This window comes from Patella vulgata, chromosome 7 (genome assembly GCF_932274485.2).
Source record: "Patella vulgata chromosome 7, xgPatVulg1.2, whole genome shotgun sequence".
NCBI lineage: Eukaryota > Metazoa > Mollusca > Gastropoda > Patellidae > Patella > Patella vulgata.
Genome location: NC_065885.2, coordinates 51,266,325 through 51,283,967, shown reverse-complemented (window position 1 = coordinate 51,283,967; position 17,643 = coordinate 51,266,325). Strand labels below are relative to the sequence as shown.

Here is a 17,643-nt window from a genome sequence, read left to right as displayed (position 1 = left end):
TCCGATGAAGGTTAAGGAGGCGAAGCCCCTGACAATTTTAATGCAAGAGATGCTTAAAATGTGAACCATAGCAAATTACTGGGATTGGGCCAGTATTCCAATTTCAAAATTTTTCTTGTCAGACACTTTTACCGAAACTAAAGGTTCACAACTCTTATCGTTATTTAAGCAGACAGATGCAGACCACAATTAAAAATCATGTGTCAACAAAATATTCAAAGGTGCACCTCTCTATTTTTCATATTTAATTCCTGGATGGTATTCAGAGTTATGTTAGTAATATTCCTACAAAATTACGTGTTTTCATAACACGATAGAAAGAAAGCATGCCGACCTGTACCTGCTTCAAATTCACGTTTATACGGCAGCAAAGGAAAGCAAAATGTCCGAAATAAGAAAGGTTGTGAAGTCGCAACATCGTTTTCTTCCTTATAAAATCACATTGGTAGTTTAATCACTCGTAAAAAGGCATAACCAACTTTCGTGTATTATCACGTCTGTTTTTGGCCTACTTGTGGTAAGCACTGCTTTATATGGTAAGCAGGAATTTCTATACGTAGTCTCAAGACATAGTTACGTTACGGAAAATAAGTTAAAGGTTTAATAGCTAATAATAGACACAGGTGTATCAGCATCGTCACGGTTCCTTGGTAGAGAACTAAGCAGTAGATACGAATTGAAACATTTTCAAAGTAATAATGACTGTCCATTGATTTGGGATGTTATATTATGTGACATCTATGTTTTTGGCCTACTTGACCAGTTAAACACAATTTGAGCCAAAATCAACCCTATTAAAAGTTTTGTTGTAAGCACTGCGTTATATGGTAAGCGGGAATTTCTATACGTAGTCTCAAGACATAGTTACTTTACGGAAAATAAGTTAAAGGTTTAATAGCTAATAATAGACACAGGTGTATCAGCATCGTCACGGTTCCTTGGTAGAGAACTAAGCAGTAGATACGAATTGAAACATTTTCAAAGTAATAATGACTGTCCATTGATTTGGGATGTTATATTATGTGACATCTATGACTAGTTGCTACATACTGTCGGCTGACATCAAGGAGAATAAAATGTCTGACAATGGAGAAACCGAGAGGTAATCACGTAGATTAAGTTTATAATCACTCATTGGATTGATAAATAGTCCGACAAAGGAGAAGCAATGACTTCTGTTCAGGATTCGATTGGATTAAGTCAGTTAATCAAGGTAGGTGTATAGACGGTATAACACGATAAATACTTTCATCACTTAATTACCTAATCAATCCAGCTCATTATCAACGATAATCAGGATGAGTAGTAGTTATACACTTGGTACAGTCAATTAGTTTTGGAATTTGAATATTATTCACCATATCTTGATGTCTGATTGGGCATATTACTGGTCGGATGGTTGGAAAATAGTGTAGGACATATCCAGAATATACATGCGAAATAGCATCAATGGATGGGGCGGAGCAGTCAAATGCCTTCTGCCCCCCTACAGGCCTGTTAGTGCTTTGTCAATTCATTTCATTTATACTGTCAAAAATCCAAAATAAGGCACCAATATGTAATAAGAAAATAAACACAAGTTCGGACAAAATACTAACCAGATCTTCTGCAAGAATCTCCAGGTTGTAATGGGTTTCCAGAATAACCAGGTTCACAGCTAAAAACAAAACACATACTCTTTGTCATGTAAATTAATAGAAATAATATTATCTAATACAAATTTCTATTTTTTAAAATGCAATAAAATTACAGTAGACTATTCAGATTTTCCATTAGTAAGCATTTATATCTGAGAGCCAGGTGACCAAACTTACATTTCACATCGTCGACCAGTGTGTCCAGTTGGACAGGCAGTACAAGTTACTTGACCATCTGTATCTAAAATACATGTAGGACTGAACCTGTGAATATATTACAAATAAATATTAAAGATTAGAAATGTTAATACTTCCACCCATGCCGATGAAAAAAATACAATTTCAATGGCTTTCAAATTTATGTATGTTGAAATCTCAAAATACAGACCTTCATTAACACTTTTAATTTATCTAACATTTCCAAACCTGTACATAGAAACATTTGCTACGGTATGAAACTTACTGATTTGGGTACTCTGTAAGTGGACATGGACATTTCTGACAATCATTAATGGTTCCTCGGCTAGCATCACCATAGTAACCAGCAACACATCTTTCACAGTTAGCACCTTCAGTATTGTGTTGACAATTCTGCAATGAAACAGATTCAATATTAAATACATCAAGAATGTCTCATAATATTTTCGCCATATATAATTATTAAGTTGTAAGGAGTTATAAGTCAGAGGCTAAGTGAGAGGGATGCAAGGACGAGCTTTGTGTCATGGTTTTGAGTTTTTGTGCCCCCTCGCAAATGGCAAAAAATCATGCGGTTTCAATGCGGTTTTCAACATTATAATCATAATGCTCAACCAGTGTCAAACATATACCGTGGGTCAGATATGCTACACATCGACTCTAGCATGTCCCACATAGTCCAATATTACTTGGTGGCACTGGGAGGGACTGCCACACCACCCCCTCCCCTGTACACACATATAAATAATGTTTTTTTAGGGGTCTGGATGGGACCTTGTTCCTCATGCAAAATTATAGGTCACCACGCTCCTGTTCTAAGTAAAGACTTGTGGAATGAAATGAAATGGGGTTTAACGTCCTATTGTTCTGCTCCTACTGGGCTAATGAAGATGGGCATATACCATACAGTGTGCTATGAGGTAAATTTTGCCCGGGCAGTAGCACTATGGCATACTGTTATATCGAATTCCATCTGCCAAGGGATATTTTACGTGCACGCCAATATATACATGGGTCCTCGGTTTTTCGTACCATCCGAATGTCTAGAGAACTGTCCTTGTTAGGCCCTCCATCCTGCACCACTGACAAGGGAAAACTACGCCGGAAAATCCTGATGAAGTAAAGACTTATCTGAGAGTGCTTATTTTGATACAGCATGAAGTTATCACTAGTCAACATTCTATAGATCATTTCACTACCATCCCCAAGTCATTGCTTTCTTTGTTACAAGGAGCGTCATAGGTCAATAAGAAACCCATGTATATTATCTCTGACAAGAAATCTTGCTTGGAAATAAAGGAATAGATGAATTAATTGCAACAAAGCTGTTTACTGAAATAATATTAAACTTACTCTACAAACTCCGGTTTCAGGGTCACATTCATTGGAATGTCCATTACAATTACATCTACCACACAGACCTAGATATAGTCCACCTTTTGTTCTGGTATATCCAGTATCACAGTCCTACAATAATAATACCTAGAATTATATACACTGACCAATCTTACTTATTTTAGTATGTTGCCTTTTACAATATCAAAATATCAAAGATGCCACATAATTCACAATTTCTCTTTTTCTTTCTTAAGCATTCCTCCATAATACAAAAGGAAACTCAGCCTACAATAGGGTGGCCCACGATAAAAAAACAGATCTATGAATTACATAGTCATATCACCACCAAAATACCAGTATATTTGAGTTAGATTAAAGATCACTGGAAAAGTTTTATAATTTTTCTAGATAATGCGAGTAATTATAAGTATGTCAACATATCCTTTCCATAAATATAACACAATCCCAAATGTCAATGTTACCTGCCACAGGTAAATTTCAACGTTAGCGATTTCCGCCGTTCGCCGTGAGTAGTCATAATATTCTGCCAATAAACAAGCTGTGACATAATTTTAGCCCTTCTCACAGAAATATAGACTAGAATATGAACAGAAGGACTAAAATCATGTCACACCTTGTTTATTGGCGGAAAGTTACGACTACTCTACCTGTTGAAATTTACCTTTGGCAGGTATTGATTGACATTGACATTGGGGATCGTGTTATACTTATGGAAAGGATATGATGACATAATTCTTTGCATTATTTAAAAAATTTATGAAGCTTTTCCGGTGACCTTAAACTATGTAGAGGTATCCTTTTGTAAATATTCTCTGGCCTGCTGGCATCAAGCAGATATGTGAATGCTGTCCACTGATGATTTAGATGATTTTTTTTGACGATTAGGGAATCAAGGTTTCCTGAACCTTTCCTAAGCTATTTGTCATCCAATGTAACTATCCGCTGAAAATGTCCAAAGGTATTAAATAAAGAAGTATGGTACCTCACAAGAAAGACCTTTATATCCTCTTGGACAGACACACTGTTCAACAGCCATAGCTCTATCTTGTCCAGTGAATCTAACTTCTGCTACATCTAACGTCACATCACTTAATCTGTTGATAAAATTCAAATGTATTTAATTTTCTGTTCATTTGCAGTTGTGGTTGAAATCTTGACCTTGGCTTGCAAAATTCTTTTGAACAAGTAATATTCAATAAATTGACTTGGAAAATATATTTACAGGATGGCTAAAATGTTATTGTAGACCAAAAGCCAGGCATGATATCATCAAAGTGCTCAAATTACAAAAATGTATAGGCACCATTTAATACACCATTTTTTTCTTTGTTATCTGACTATTGTGCTCTTTACTCAAATATAGTAGTTTTTTGTGAAAATATTATCTTTTCTTCAAGTTGTAAAATATGTTTATATTAAGAATATATCTTGCGATGTTAATCATGCAACAGAATTTATAAGTCATCTCTACTTACGCAGCTTCATCAGTTGTTTCTGTGTAAGTAGCTCTAATCAAGATTGCATCAAGGTCAGCCAAGGCCATCAATAAATGTTCACGTGTAGCTTGTTGACCATCCATACGGAACCAATTTCGCTAGAAAATTTTTTTATAATCCTTAAAGCCTTATCATTTTAATTAGTCATTGAAAAAATTGCAAAGTTATTACAGATCATCAGGTAGGAAGATCATGGTTATGTTGATAAACTAAAACCTAGCATGACAAGATCGTATGTCGGGCTGCAACAATGTATTATTGTTTCACCATCCACATTACAAAGATAGTAAATGTTAAAAAACTTTTTCCAATACATCCCAAATTTTAAAACTAATTTTACACTACAGTTATATAATTAAATCACTTACCTCAAATAACTGTATTTGAAATGATTCCTGAGAAATAGCTGGCACTTGTCTAATGTTTCTATAGATCAAATCAATTTCATTTCCCTGAAATGTGCATGTGCATTACATATTCTTATTTTATCATTACAAAATAAGCTTTCTTTGGGGAAATCAATTAAAAATAAGTGCATTAAAAATTAACGTAACCTTATTTTGTTCACACAAAACAGTAAAAACCTATATGCCCAATGTTTTAGGATAATCAGTGTGGATATATATACGCTGAACAGACACAGATTATTCATTATAAATTTCACATATATAATTACCAACAGACTGGCCCTACTTATAACCATCAACTATATACTTACAGTTAATTCAACAATTGGTTCACCAGTACTTATAGGACTGTTATCTTGACCTGGTCGATATCTCAAGGTAAACCGTAAATATCCACCATATGCAGAAACCTATCATAAAAATTTTTATTATTTTAAAAATATATCACATTTCATGAAAGTAGCTGTCCATACTTCAAAATTTACCGATTAACAGCATTTAGTAATAATTAAATACCCACCTTATCCCCAAGGAAACGCGATGGAAGGCTCCAGTAGTAAATCTCTTTAGGTTGGTTCTGGAAGCCACGGTAAACTAGTTCTCTATTATTTGAGTTAACAGTAAAGCCATCATTGATGACCAATGTCTTCATCATATCACTTAATCCTACACCCATTCTATCACTATTGAACGATACTCCAATCTGTAACAAAAACAAAGATCAGACCAATCAAAATCTGTGACTGATAATTTAATAATAACAGCACTTCAGAATCAATTATACAGAATGACATTTCATGGATTGTATTTAATTTCGGGGATCACGTGGCTAAGTGGGTAAGCTGTCTAGTCATTCGGATGGGACGAAAAACCGAGGTCCCGTGTACACATTGGCATGCACGTAAAAGATCCTTGGCAGTTGGAATTCGATATAAGAGTAGGACGTAGTGCCGCTCTCCGGGCATAATTTCCCTCATAGCACACTGTATGGCGTATGCCCGTCTTCATTAGCCCAGGTTAGGAGCAGAACAGTAGGACGTTAAACTCCATTTCATTTTATTTCATTTTGTATTTAATTTATAAATAATCAATGGCCATTCTAGGAATCAATTATCAATTCGTACTTACAAATAACCAAGGGTGTTTAACGCATGACAATTGTTTCACTGACTGTACATTCATAATTTTTTTAGTCTCATTTACTGATCAAGTCAGATTTATTTAGTGCATACTTCAGTGAGGCACATACATACCTGGGCCCTGTTTTGTGATGTACTCTGACATAAATCAGTTACACCCATACAGAAACAACTCAAACAGCCATAAGGGTATTCAGCTGACAAATAGAATGTTTCATTTTTACATGTGTCACAAATCTTACCCTGAACATTAGCCTGTAATGAAATAAACAATAAGTTATGTTTTAAAATGCTGACACAAATAAAAACAGACAAAATCTTATTGTGTTGCTGAATATCATACTTTAATATAAAATATTACTAATTATCAAGATGATATTTTGATATAAAATCATATTGTGTTACTGAATATCATACTTTAATATAAAATATTACTAATTATCAAGATGATATTTTGATATAAAATCATATTGTGTTGCTGAATATCATACTTTAATACAAAATATTACTAATTATCAAGATGATATTTTGATATAAAATCATATTGTGTTGCTCAATATCATACTTTAATATAAAATATTACTAATTATCAAGATGATATTTTGATATAAAATCTGTGTAAATAGTACTAATATCTTACCCGACAAGTACAGGTACCAGTAATAGGATTTGGTTCTGAAGATAAACTTCCTCTAGGATCACAGATATCAGTTACTACAAAAATATCAAAACTTTTTAAGTGATCAGCTACTTTATAGCTACTTTCAATGCTACTTTACAATATAAAATTTTATTAAACAGCATGCTTTCTCAATTTCAAGAATTTCAGTTATGGCCTTGTTGGGGGGAATATATTGGTGTACTGAAGTAAAATAACATTTTTGGAAGCTTAGAGAAAGGGGATTCTTACTTATGTATAGAATATGCGATCATTGCACAATTTACATGATGCTTTTCAATTACTTACCATCTATTCTGGTACACCTGTCACCTATTTCCCTTGGATTACCTTGGAATCCTTCAGCACATATGTCACACTGACGTCCCTCATAACCCTCTGGACAGTTAGTACAAGTTATCAATCCATCGTTCTCTAGTATACAAGTTCGACTAAATCTGTATTAATAAATAAGTATGATTCAAGGTACTAGAATATAAACCCACTGGTAGACATTGTTTAGAATGTCAAAAACTAATGATGTGTGTTAACACAAGTTCAACAAGCCAACAGTGAGGCTGATGTCCCCCGCCGAAATAGGAAAATAATTAGAGGACACATATAAATTTATCACAAATTATCTTTTACAAAGTATTGAACAATCAAACAGTATATCTTTACTTATAGTCTAAGCATACAATGTTTTTGATGGAATAATTATAGCATATTAAGGGGAAAACATGCTCTATGCCTACAGATCTAGAGTTTGGTTGTATCAACGGGTCTATTTTCCATCTTGCTGCAAGTTGTGCAAAGTTCACTGTTTTCTTTCTGTCATTAAATGTCAATTCATTATTGCATACTACATATTTAATTAATTTATAATAGTTTCTTTTTCAATTTGTTTTTTCCATTTATTTGTTTATTTACCTTGCCTATATTCATTGTATTGGATTGTATTGGAATTGCTCAATTGATGCTTTTATCAATACCTGGTTATAATATTATGACATGTAATGTGGCAAGTTGAGTCGGGACATGTAGGCTATAATGTAACCTAAATGTATACATAAGTGGATTTCGTTTCATTTTTTTCGAAAATATTGTACAGATAAAAGAGGAGGAATTACAGGGGTAATACATTGGAAAGCTTCTTCAAGAACTAAAGCATAAACTATATAAACGAGCTTATAAAAAGGAAAAGTTTGTATAAAGACGTTTCGTTTGCACAACTGGGTGATGATAAATCACGTTTTGTCTTTCTAGCAGACGACACCGTTTTACGGCGAAAGCACGCGCTCTATTTGTGACGCTTAATTTATTTTATTATTCACTCGACGTCATCACTTAGTAGACTTACTATTTTTAATATGTTGTCTTCGGTATAAAGCTGTTTATGCACAAAACCAAATACTATGACATAGAATATTTTGTTTCATGGTTTATCGGCATTCTATTTGTCACTCATTCTATCGCTATTTATAGAATAGGCTACCTTGGTTACACAACTAAAGTTATCGTGTCCCAAAGCATCAACCAATCAAATTGCTTATCTCTGCTTACCCTAAGCGGAAAATGCTCATCTTCGAACTCCATCAAGGCATTGACCTAATCAACACATACACCAAGTTTGAACATTCTAGCTCAATTAGGAAGAGAGTTATCGTGCCCCAAAGTATCAACCAATCAAATTGCTTATCTCTGCTTACCCTAAGCGGAAAATGCTCATCTTCGAACTCCATCAAGGCATTGACCTAATAAACACATACACCAAGTTTGAACATTCTAGCTCAATTAAAAGTTATCGTGTCCCAAAGCATCAACCAATCAAATTGCTTATCTCTGCTTACCCTAAGCGGAAAATGCTCATCTTCGAACTCCATCAAGGCATTGACCTAATCAACACATACACCAAGTTTGAACATTCTAGCCCAATTAGGAAGAGAGTTATCGTGTCCCAAAGCATCAACCAATCAAATTGCTTATCTCTGCTTACCCTAAGCGGAAAATGCTCATCTTCGAACTCCATCAAGGCATTGACCTAATAAACACATACACCAAGTTTGAACATTCTAGCTCAATTAGGAAGAGAGTTATTGTGTCCCAAAAAGTGTGACGGACAGACAGACGGACAGACAGACGGACAGACAGAAGGACAGACAGACGGACAGACAGACAGACAGACAGACAGACAGACGGACGAACCCATTTTAATAGTCCCCTGCTTTCTTCGAAAGGCGGGGGACAATAAAAAGTACTAATAATAGCAACAAAACTAATCCATGTCAGTATGATCCTATTTGGGTCAAAACATCATATTCAAATAACATTACGAATTAAGACTTAAAATGGAACATTTTGATAATGATAAATATTTCTTAAAATACTCACTGATTGGATGCAACGGTAAGAGGACATGGACAAGCTTGACAGTCGTTGGGCGTTCCTCGTCGAGGATTACCAGCATAACCTTCCTTACATTGATCACAGTAGGGTCCAGTAGTGTAGTCACGGCAATTCTATAAAACAATTTATAATATCAGTACCAACTGGTCTTTTTTACTGATGTAACCAATATCATATGGTCATTTGACCAGGAAATTCCTGTAAACTCGATATGGTAGATTGATTTAACTTTTAAAAACTTTCTAGATGCCTTTATTCAAATGGTACACTAAAAAGCTTTTCTAAATGTTGATCTATGTAACTGTTATCATTGAACATCTCTATTCATATCTACTTAAGCATGAATCTATACGAAGGTCTGTATATATCGCAGATTGTAGCAATTTGATAGGCTTTCAAAGATTATATTCTTTCATTATGATTTAGCTAAATAATGTATTCTTACCTGACACTGTCCACTGATTGGGTTACAGTCATTAGAATGTCCGTTACAATTGCATGGTACACATTCACCCAAATATCGTCCACGGTTTACTCTGTAGAATCCAGCCGCACATTGCTACAATAATAAAATCAAGCGTAAATTATCATATCTACAATTCAATCTTCCATTCCTAGAAAGTTTTAGAATAAATTCACATTTGGAAACACATTAGACATAAAAATAGAACTTGTTTTACCCTCTTACTTATACATATTTTTTACTTGGACAACAAAAGGATTAAAAACAAATTTAAATATCTTAATGTCTTCCACCCACCCACTTATCATTTTGCTCAATCAACAGGAATGAAAAAAGTAAAATAAAACCATGTGCCATTTATTCCGGCAAGGTCGTTTGCCTCATTCTGATAATCTACTACTATTGAACCAATCAGTGAGTGGGAATATACGTGACCTAGGTCGTTATGAATAAATTTCATTGTGGGAAGTCATAACACAGTCTAAACTCGTATGCCGTAAACTAGCGCAGGGAATGAATGAATATTTTTTTTATTTAGACTACTGTTTTCGTTGCACTGCATTAATAATTTTATTAGTTACTATCACTAAATAATACACATAATGTTGACATTTATGCTCATGGAGCTGCTTACGTGATCAATTGCATTGGGGAAAATTTCAAAGTGATCAGACGTAAAAATGGCTAAATATAGAGCATACGGAATGTAAGAATATATTGTAACGAATAGTAAACGGATAGTAAAATGATTCGGATAACCCTTATTTTGTATCCGTTAACGAATATCCGAATAGTAGTTTCAACACTAGTGTTCACCAGGTTTAACAAAGTGAAACAAGGGCCATAACTCTAGAAATCAACAAACAGAATTGTTTTACTAATTTATATAATAAATGTAAATTTAATATAGATCAGATGATAACTTTAGTCATTAGAACATTCACAAGCTTCAACAAAGTGAAACAAGGACCATAACTCTAGAAGTAATTAACGGAAATAAGCTTCTTAGTCCTACTGGTGTAAACAATATATATAAATTTCAAACTGATCAGATAATGTGGACGGCGCACGGAGGCGACGGCAATTTACAACCACATTTCCTTGTGGGCGTACGCAAAGTAATTTTGAGTATTTCTTGGATTATGATTTGATTCCCAGATTAAAACGATTTACTAGAAATCACATTTATCAACAAATATTAAAACATGTACTTACTTCACAAGATAACCCAGTATATCCTGTTGGACAAGAACAATCTTCAACTAAAACAGCTTGGCCCATACCACGATCTTGTGTTGCAGTTGTAGTTAATAAAACATTGCTAATTCTGTAAATAAAAAAATCAAAACAATATTAATATCCTTATTACTCAAAGAAAAAAAAACATATTTGAGAATATTATTATAATCTTATATACCTTTAGACACCTTCACAAAACACAGTATATTACCGCCTACTTTCCAATTCAAATTTAGAGTTAATTTTATATGAACAGAAACTTCTACTTGACATTGGTTGCAAGGTCATGAAAAAGATATTGTGTTTACAGTATGACCACATTCTACATGCCCCATGTTCGGCATATTATTAACCAGGCCAGTCCTTTGTCAATCATCTGCAAATCTACGAATCCAAACAATACTTTTTGAATTATCTAAAACTATGAATCCAAACAATAGTTTTTAAATTCATCTACTACAATAAAACAAAATTCTGAAACATGTTCCAATCAGTTTTGCTGATACATTATGTTTTCTTTTTCCAATTCTGCCAGGTTTGTGTATATAATTACAATTATAAAAGGTAGAACAAGCTATCTTCTACTAATGTTCGTCCGATCATGTACAGAATATGGGGAATGTAGAATGTGGTTGTACATGTATGTGGTTATACAGTTATTAATTGTGAATATCCTCTATCGTCATAAGTAACCATAGTTGTTCTCAAAATTGATGTTTCAAACCTCTGGCGGTAGTGATCCTGGAAGTAATTCTGTGAGTGATTATTTATACATCCCAAAATCTTAATAAGAATCTTGCTTATATATAACTAAACAATATTTTTTTCACTCCAGACTGCAGAGTATAAACATACTATGGATGGTCTGATAAACCAACCAACCTGTGTATAAACATATGTCTATCATTAAGTTACAGGAAGTTTTAAAATTAATTCTGACAAACCTCGTTGAAGTTTGTGTATTATCATATGTTGCTCTAATTAAAATACTTGTAACATTTTCAAGAACCATCATAAGATCTTCTCGAGAAGCATATTCTGATATTGGTGTATCTCCTCGTCTTGGTGCTTCACTTCTATCCCAAGCAGACTACAATTATAACCACAACTCTATATCAATTCACAAATAACAGATTTCTTTTATAGCTGAAAAATACCCTCTTTTAAAGTAACAAGTGTGAGTTGGACATATTCAAAAGTTGATAGGAAGCAATTGTTTTCCCCCTCAACTGTCTTCCTCGTTTCTGCAAAATTTTGTTGTTGAATATCTGACACTAAGTCTGCTAAAACTTTTTATGCTAAATTAGTACAGTTACATACCTCTGTTAAAGGTACATCAATAGATGTTTGACTACTTGGTCGTAGTTGTTCACGTCCTCTGTGATATAATGTAATACCATTACCCTACAAAATAAAACGTATCAAAATCACTACCTTCTACATTGTCTTTTATAAAAAAAAATAACCATTCCTAGACATGTTATATATAAAAGGACATCTGAGTTAAAAAGATTAAAACAATACTTCTATCATTTTGAGACTAACATATTCATTTCAATTTCTATGGTTAAACTGCTGCTGACCCTCATTTGAGTTAAATTCAAAAATGATTACCATGTCATCTGAAGGTGAAAATATAAAACATAAATATAAAACTTAAATAATGGCTCTTACAGAAATAATAACATCAGGATCAGTTGTTGGATCAGCTGTAAATCCACGGATATCATAGTAGACTCTGTATGTTAAATCACCACCATAACTGCTTATCTGAAGTAAAGTTTGATACTTATAAAACCTATGCTAAAAACTGTCAAATAGTATAACATATGACCATTATCTCAATTCCTTCTATGTTTGATACTTATACAACTAAATTTTGTATTTCTTACTCTTAATGGAACACAGTCATATACTTTAGTCAATAAAACTGTGTATTGGTTGTTATAACACTTTCACAAAGCAAATGGTCCCAAAAATGGCTTGATTCAGCAACTTTGGCAAGCTCAGAGATATTGTTAACCCTTGAAAAAGTACCTTATACTCAATGATAGTTATACATTAAGATCATTTTAAATATTGTCAACGGTGAGAGGGCATGATATAAATAGAGGTTATAAAACATACTCTGTTGCCTAGGTATTGTGCTGGTAGTTTCCAATAATAACTGTCTCCTCGTAGAACACGGTTAAAATCTTGAACTGAGAATTCCCTGGTTGATGGCAAGAACTGAATTAATCCAGATTCTACAGGCAAGAGACTTCCTTCCCTCACTAATTCTAATCTATTACCCAAAGTGATCTACATTAAAAAAACAAAACAAATGAAGACAAATTAAGCAAGTATTGTTTGTGAAGGTTTCTATCATATCGGTAACTGAGATGAAGTTTTCAGAAAAACTGAGATCTTTATCAATTATAACCTTGTTTATTTAGGAGAAATAAATTGTACACATGCCATTTATAAATCTTAATCAAATTTATTTTGAAGAAATTACTACTACACATGGAGGATAAACTGAGAAATTTATAAATCTTAACCAGGTTTTATTTGGGATAAATCACTTATACATGTAGAGAGTAATCTATGAAAATTTAAAGTTTTAACAAACTGAATTGGGAAAAATTGCTTATGAAATTTATCTGATCTTTTGGGGGTGAAACATTTAAAGAAGAATAATGACCTGTGTGGTTTGTAGGTTACTACTGATACACTGTACAGTTTGTCCAAAACAGAAACACCTAATACAATCAGCTTCACTCTTGGCATTTATGTTAAAAGTTGGTGGTCTGCAGATTCCAGTTTGATCTGCAAAAGAACACAAAATATTTTCTTTGTCTACCTAAAAATTTTAACATGACAAATGATGTTTTTAATATGCTTTACTGGTAATCAACACAAATTAATTGTCTTTGAATAACAATTTTATATTACTATTATGATAATTTTCTATATAACACCTGAAATTTAATGCTAAAATCACTTTTTGAGAATTAGGCTTTGTATCAAATAGCTTTGATCAAATAAGCAGTACACATTATCTTTAATGTTCTGTAAACTTACGTCTGACAATTACTATGGCATCTGGAACAGCAAAGATACTGCCCTTATTGTTAATAGCTTCACATGTGTATGCACCAGCATCATCACGTATAGCATCTGTTATAGTAAGAGAACCACGACCATCGATACTGGTTGTCGTTACTCTCTGTCCTGTTGGGATATGACCCCAGTTTAATCGCCATACTATAAGAGGTGTTGGTACACCAACAGCTTCACAGAAAATACTAAATTCACCTCCAACCTCAACCTCAACATCTGCCCTTGGTGGTTTGCGAACTGTGGGAGCAGCTGAAAATACAAATAACACAAAATTTAGTATTTATTGATGAAAGCCATTTTCTAATACGACCCACATAAAATGTACAATTATAACAAAAGTGAAATTGAGCTTGAAACTTACAACAGCCGATTTCATCTGATCTATCTTGGCAATCTAATTCACCATCACACTGATAACTTGCAGGAACACATTGATCTCCACTAAGACAATTATATTCATCAGCTCGACATGGATCTCCAGGGCGTCTTGTTGCTACAAATATAAAAGTATTGTTTTTTAGGGTGTTTTTTTTTTTAAAAAAAAGAAAGAAAAGGGCGTCTTGTTGCTACAAATATAAAAGTGTTGTTTTTTTAAAAAAAAAAAAAAGAAAGAAAAGTACACACTTAATATTTGAAAATAAATAATAGACTTGCCACGTTTAAACATTCATAGTATCACAACTTTATGAATTTACTACTTCTTGGTTTATTACATGCAACGTTTCAATACCCTTACAGGTATCTTTATCAAGCAATGTAAGGGTATTGAAATGCTACATGTAATAAAATAAAAACTAGTAAATCAATAAAGTTGTGTTATCATGAATGTTATACCTCAACTTCTAAATGCCATTCAATGATATAATGTTTAAATAGGTTAACAAATGTAATTGCCCATACATGTTTACAGGTGATCATTTCACATCAAATATATATATATATAACCTTCATTACAGTTTATTTTCCAAAAATACTGATTAGTCAAGCATTTGATTTAATATACTATATGACAACATAAAATAGAGCATGTATATAGGTGAAATATGGAAATAAACCACTGCATAAACTCAAAGATGTTATGAGGTTTACATTGTCAATATATAATTCAACTTACGACAGTTAGTTTCATCAGATCCATCACCACAATCATTATCACCATCACATCGCCAAATCTTCATAGCACATCGTCCATTATTACATCTAAACTCGTTAGGTTCACAAGGCAGTGGTTCAGCTGCAATTCAAAATTGTAATATTCAAATAAATGGATCTCTAGAAATTGTATGAAAACACATGATAAAAGTTTTATAGTTGAATGTGGCAATTAACTGATGATAGTACTAGGTAGATTGCCAACCATTAAAAAAAAACACACTTTTAAAGTATTAATTTAAATTAAAATAACATTAAGACAGTTTTGATTGAATAGTAGGATTAAAATCTGATATTCCACAGTTTGTTTCACCATTTCACTTAAGATCGACTATTATCTGCTTCAAACTTCAAATACTGAGCATTTTGTTCTTAGGCTATTTCAATCATACTTCTGTTTTTCATATTTATTTTCATTTTAATTTCCACTTCATCAGTCTTAATACAAGACAATATTATTCATGTAGAGGTGGTGGGTTTACCATGAAGATACAGGTGATACTTACCACATTGTTCATCTGAACCATCAGCACAATCTTTCTCACCATCACAGATATAATCTCTAGGTATACATTGTCCATTACCACATGTAGATTCATCTCTTCCACAGGGTCCAGTAGGTAAATCGGTCGGACTGGGACCAACTACAAATAAAACAGTAAACCAGATTCACCAATAACTCAAATCCAAACAACTTTCAAATCCCCAAAAAGTTTTTTGACAAATGAAAATGTAATCATATTAGTCAGGTAGCAACCATTAAGTAGGTGTTATGTCACTAAGGTGTTAAGACAGTGACTACTGAATTATACACCACTAGTGGTTGGGTATGTGTATTCAAAGGTGATATGTATTAGAATTAATCAATCTTTTACACTAGAAGTAGCAACTTTTACAGCAAGTTACACACTGGCTAATAAATGACTACTGTATAATTAGTTTAAAGAAATGATGACTTGTATGATCTATGACAGTATCAGTTTTACAGTGAATCACATTACATATGTTGAATGTTCAAAGCTGTTTTGTGCTTTTATCATACTCTTGCTGGCTTGACAGTTCCAGAAAATAAAAAAATAGCCTTATTCTAAGTACTAGATGTGTTAGTGTCCTACCTGTTGTGTAAATTATCCATTAAATCCTATTTTACTTGTCCAGAGGGTTCAAAAATATTTTTAAATCCATGTCACATTTGAAAAGCTTTACATCAGGCTTTTCAAATCATTTAGTTGAATTTTTCCAATTTTTTAAATCAGGTGTGTTAAGATAAAATTTGTATCATCAATTAATTGGAATATTGTAAAATAGTACAATTTGTTGACCAGAATAAAGATTGGGACATATTATTCAGTTACAACAAGAGTGGTATTGAGCCTTTAATCGCCATTGTTATTGTAAACCACTAACGAACAGTCAAACTGACTCAATGTTCAACACTAAGGAAATTATTATCATTATTATTTACTAGAGTGAAATTAAGCAAATTCTGGTTTGAAGTGATCCACTAAGTGGAGATGCTGATAAAAAGTCATTAATTGATCAAAAGGAATGTGTCGGAAAACACAATAATATTAAGAGCAAAAAATTGATAAGCATGGTCTAATTCTGCACTATAGATTTGGTTGTGAAACCATTTGATCGCAAGAAATTGACAAAACTTGACTGGCTAGCAGATTCTTTATGAAAATTATTTTTCCTAAATATAGACTACCTACCGAAGTCAACTGATACTCTGGCTGTAGACTGATAGGATCCTCTTACACCTACAGCTGAACAGGTATAATCACCACCATCTTCAGCCCGAACACTTCGAATAGTTAATCGACCATTACTATCAGTTGCTGAAGCAGGTAAACCCTGTAATAAATTCAGAAGTATACTCATATGTACCTGATCATTTCTTTGTATCAATAATATCATAGCAGAAGATTTTTGTAATGAAGTGACAACTGTGGGAGGTATTTCTGGAAATTATTGTAAAGCCAAAAAATACCTGTGTCTACGATTACTAGCGCGACCCATATTACAGGTCTTATGAATCCAGTTTTGGCATGGAAATGGTAGGAAATAATCATAAACAACTTAACACATTTAAAATGACATGACAATGAAATGGGGCTTAACGTCCCACTGTTCTGCTCCAACTGCTATTTAAAATGACATGACAATGAAATGCAAGCATCCATAACAAATCATATTCGTGTGACTCAGTTCTATTAACAATATAGCTTAGAATATATACAGAACATTTTCAGATTTTATAAAACCATTTTAAACATTCAAAGAAATGACAAACTATATTTTATGTATAATATTCTGGATCATTCAACAAGATTTTCTGACTGACTGACCCTATTTTGTTTTGCCAATTAACCATACGTCAGGTA

General features: G+C 33.1%; 1 protein-coding gene across 2 annotated transcripts in view; it reads right to left on the bottom strand.

The window, feature by feature from the left end:
• Positions 1–17,643, bottom strand: part of LOC126828605 (basement membrane-specific heparan sulfate proteoglycan core protein) — a 143,436-nt gene that overhangs the window by 46,198 nt on the left and 79,595 nt on the right. For both annotated transcript variants that reach the window (XM_050558478.2, XM_050558480.2), the window contains 25 exons: positions 16,972–17,113; positions 15,763–15,900; positions 15,219–15,338; positions 14,466–14,597; positions 14,066–14,353; positions 13,686–13,810; positions 13,130–13,303; positions 12,677–12,772; positions 12,323–12,406; positions 11,947–12,092; positions 10,979–11,090; positions 9,746–9,859; positions 9,286–9,413; positions 7,204–7,352; positions 6,877–6,950; positions 6,351–6,491; positions 5,618–5,800; positions 5,409–5,507; positions 5,059–5,142; positions 4,670–4,788; positions 4,177–4,288; positions 3,189–3,302; positions 2,101–2,228; positions 1,815–1,901; positions 1,599–1,657 (listed from right to left, as the gene is read on the bottom strand). In XM_050558478.2, the coding sequence (XP_050414435.1) occupies positions 1,599–1,657; positions 1,815–1,901; positions 2,101–2,228; positions 3,189–3,302; positions 4,177–4,288; positions 4,670–4,788; positions 5,059–5,142; positions 5,409–5,507; positions 5,618–5,800; positions 6,351–6,491; positions 6,877–6,950; positions 7,204–7,352; positions 9,286–9,413; positions 9,746–9,859; positions 10,979–11,090; positions 11,947–12,092; positions 12,323–12,406; positions 12,677–12,772; positions 13,130–13,303; positions 13,686–13,810; positions 14,066–14,353; positions 14,466–14,597; positions 15,219–15,338; positions 15,763–15,900; positions 16,972–17,113 (3,148 nt within the window). The remainder of the gene's footprint in view (positions 1–1,598; positions 1,658–1,814; positions 1,902–2,100; positions 2,229–3,188; positions 3,303–4,176; positions 4,289–4,669; positions 4,789–5,058; positions 5,143–5,408; positions 5,508–5,617; positions 5,801–6,350; positions 6,492–6,876; positions 6,951–7,203; positions 7,353–9,285; positions 9,414–9,745; positions 9,860–10,978; positions 11,091–11,946; positions 12,093–12,322; positions 12,407–12,676; positions 12,773–13,129; positions 13,304–13,685; positions 13,811–14,065; positions 14,354–14,465; positions 14,598–15,218; positions 15,339–15,762; positions 15,901–16,971; positions 17,114–17,643) is intronic.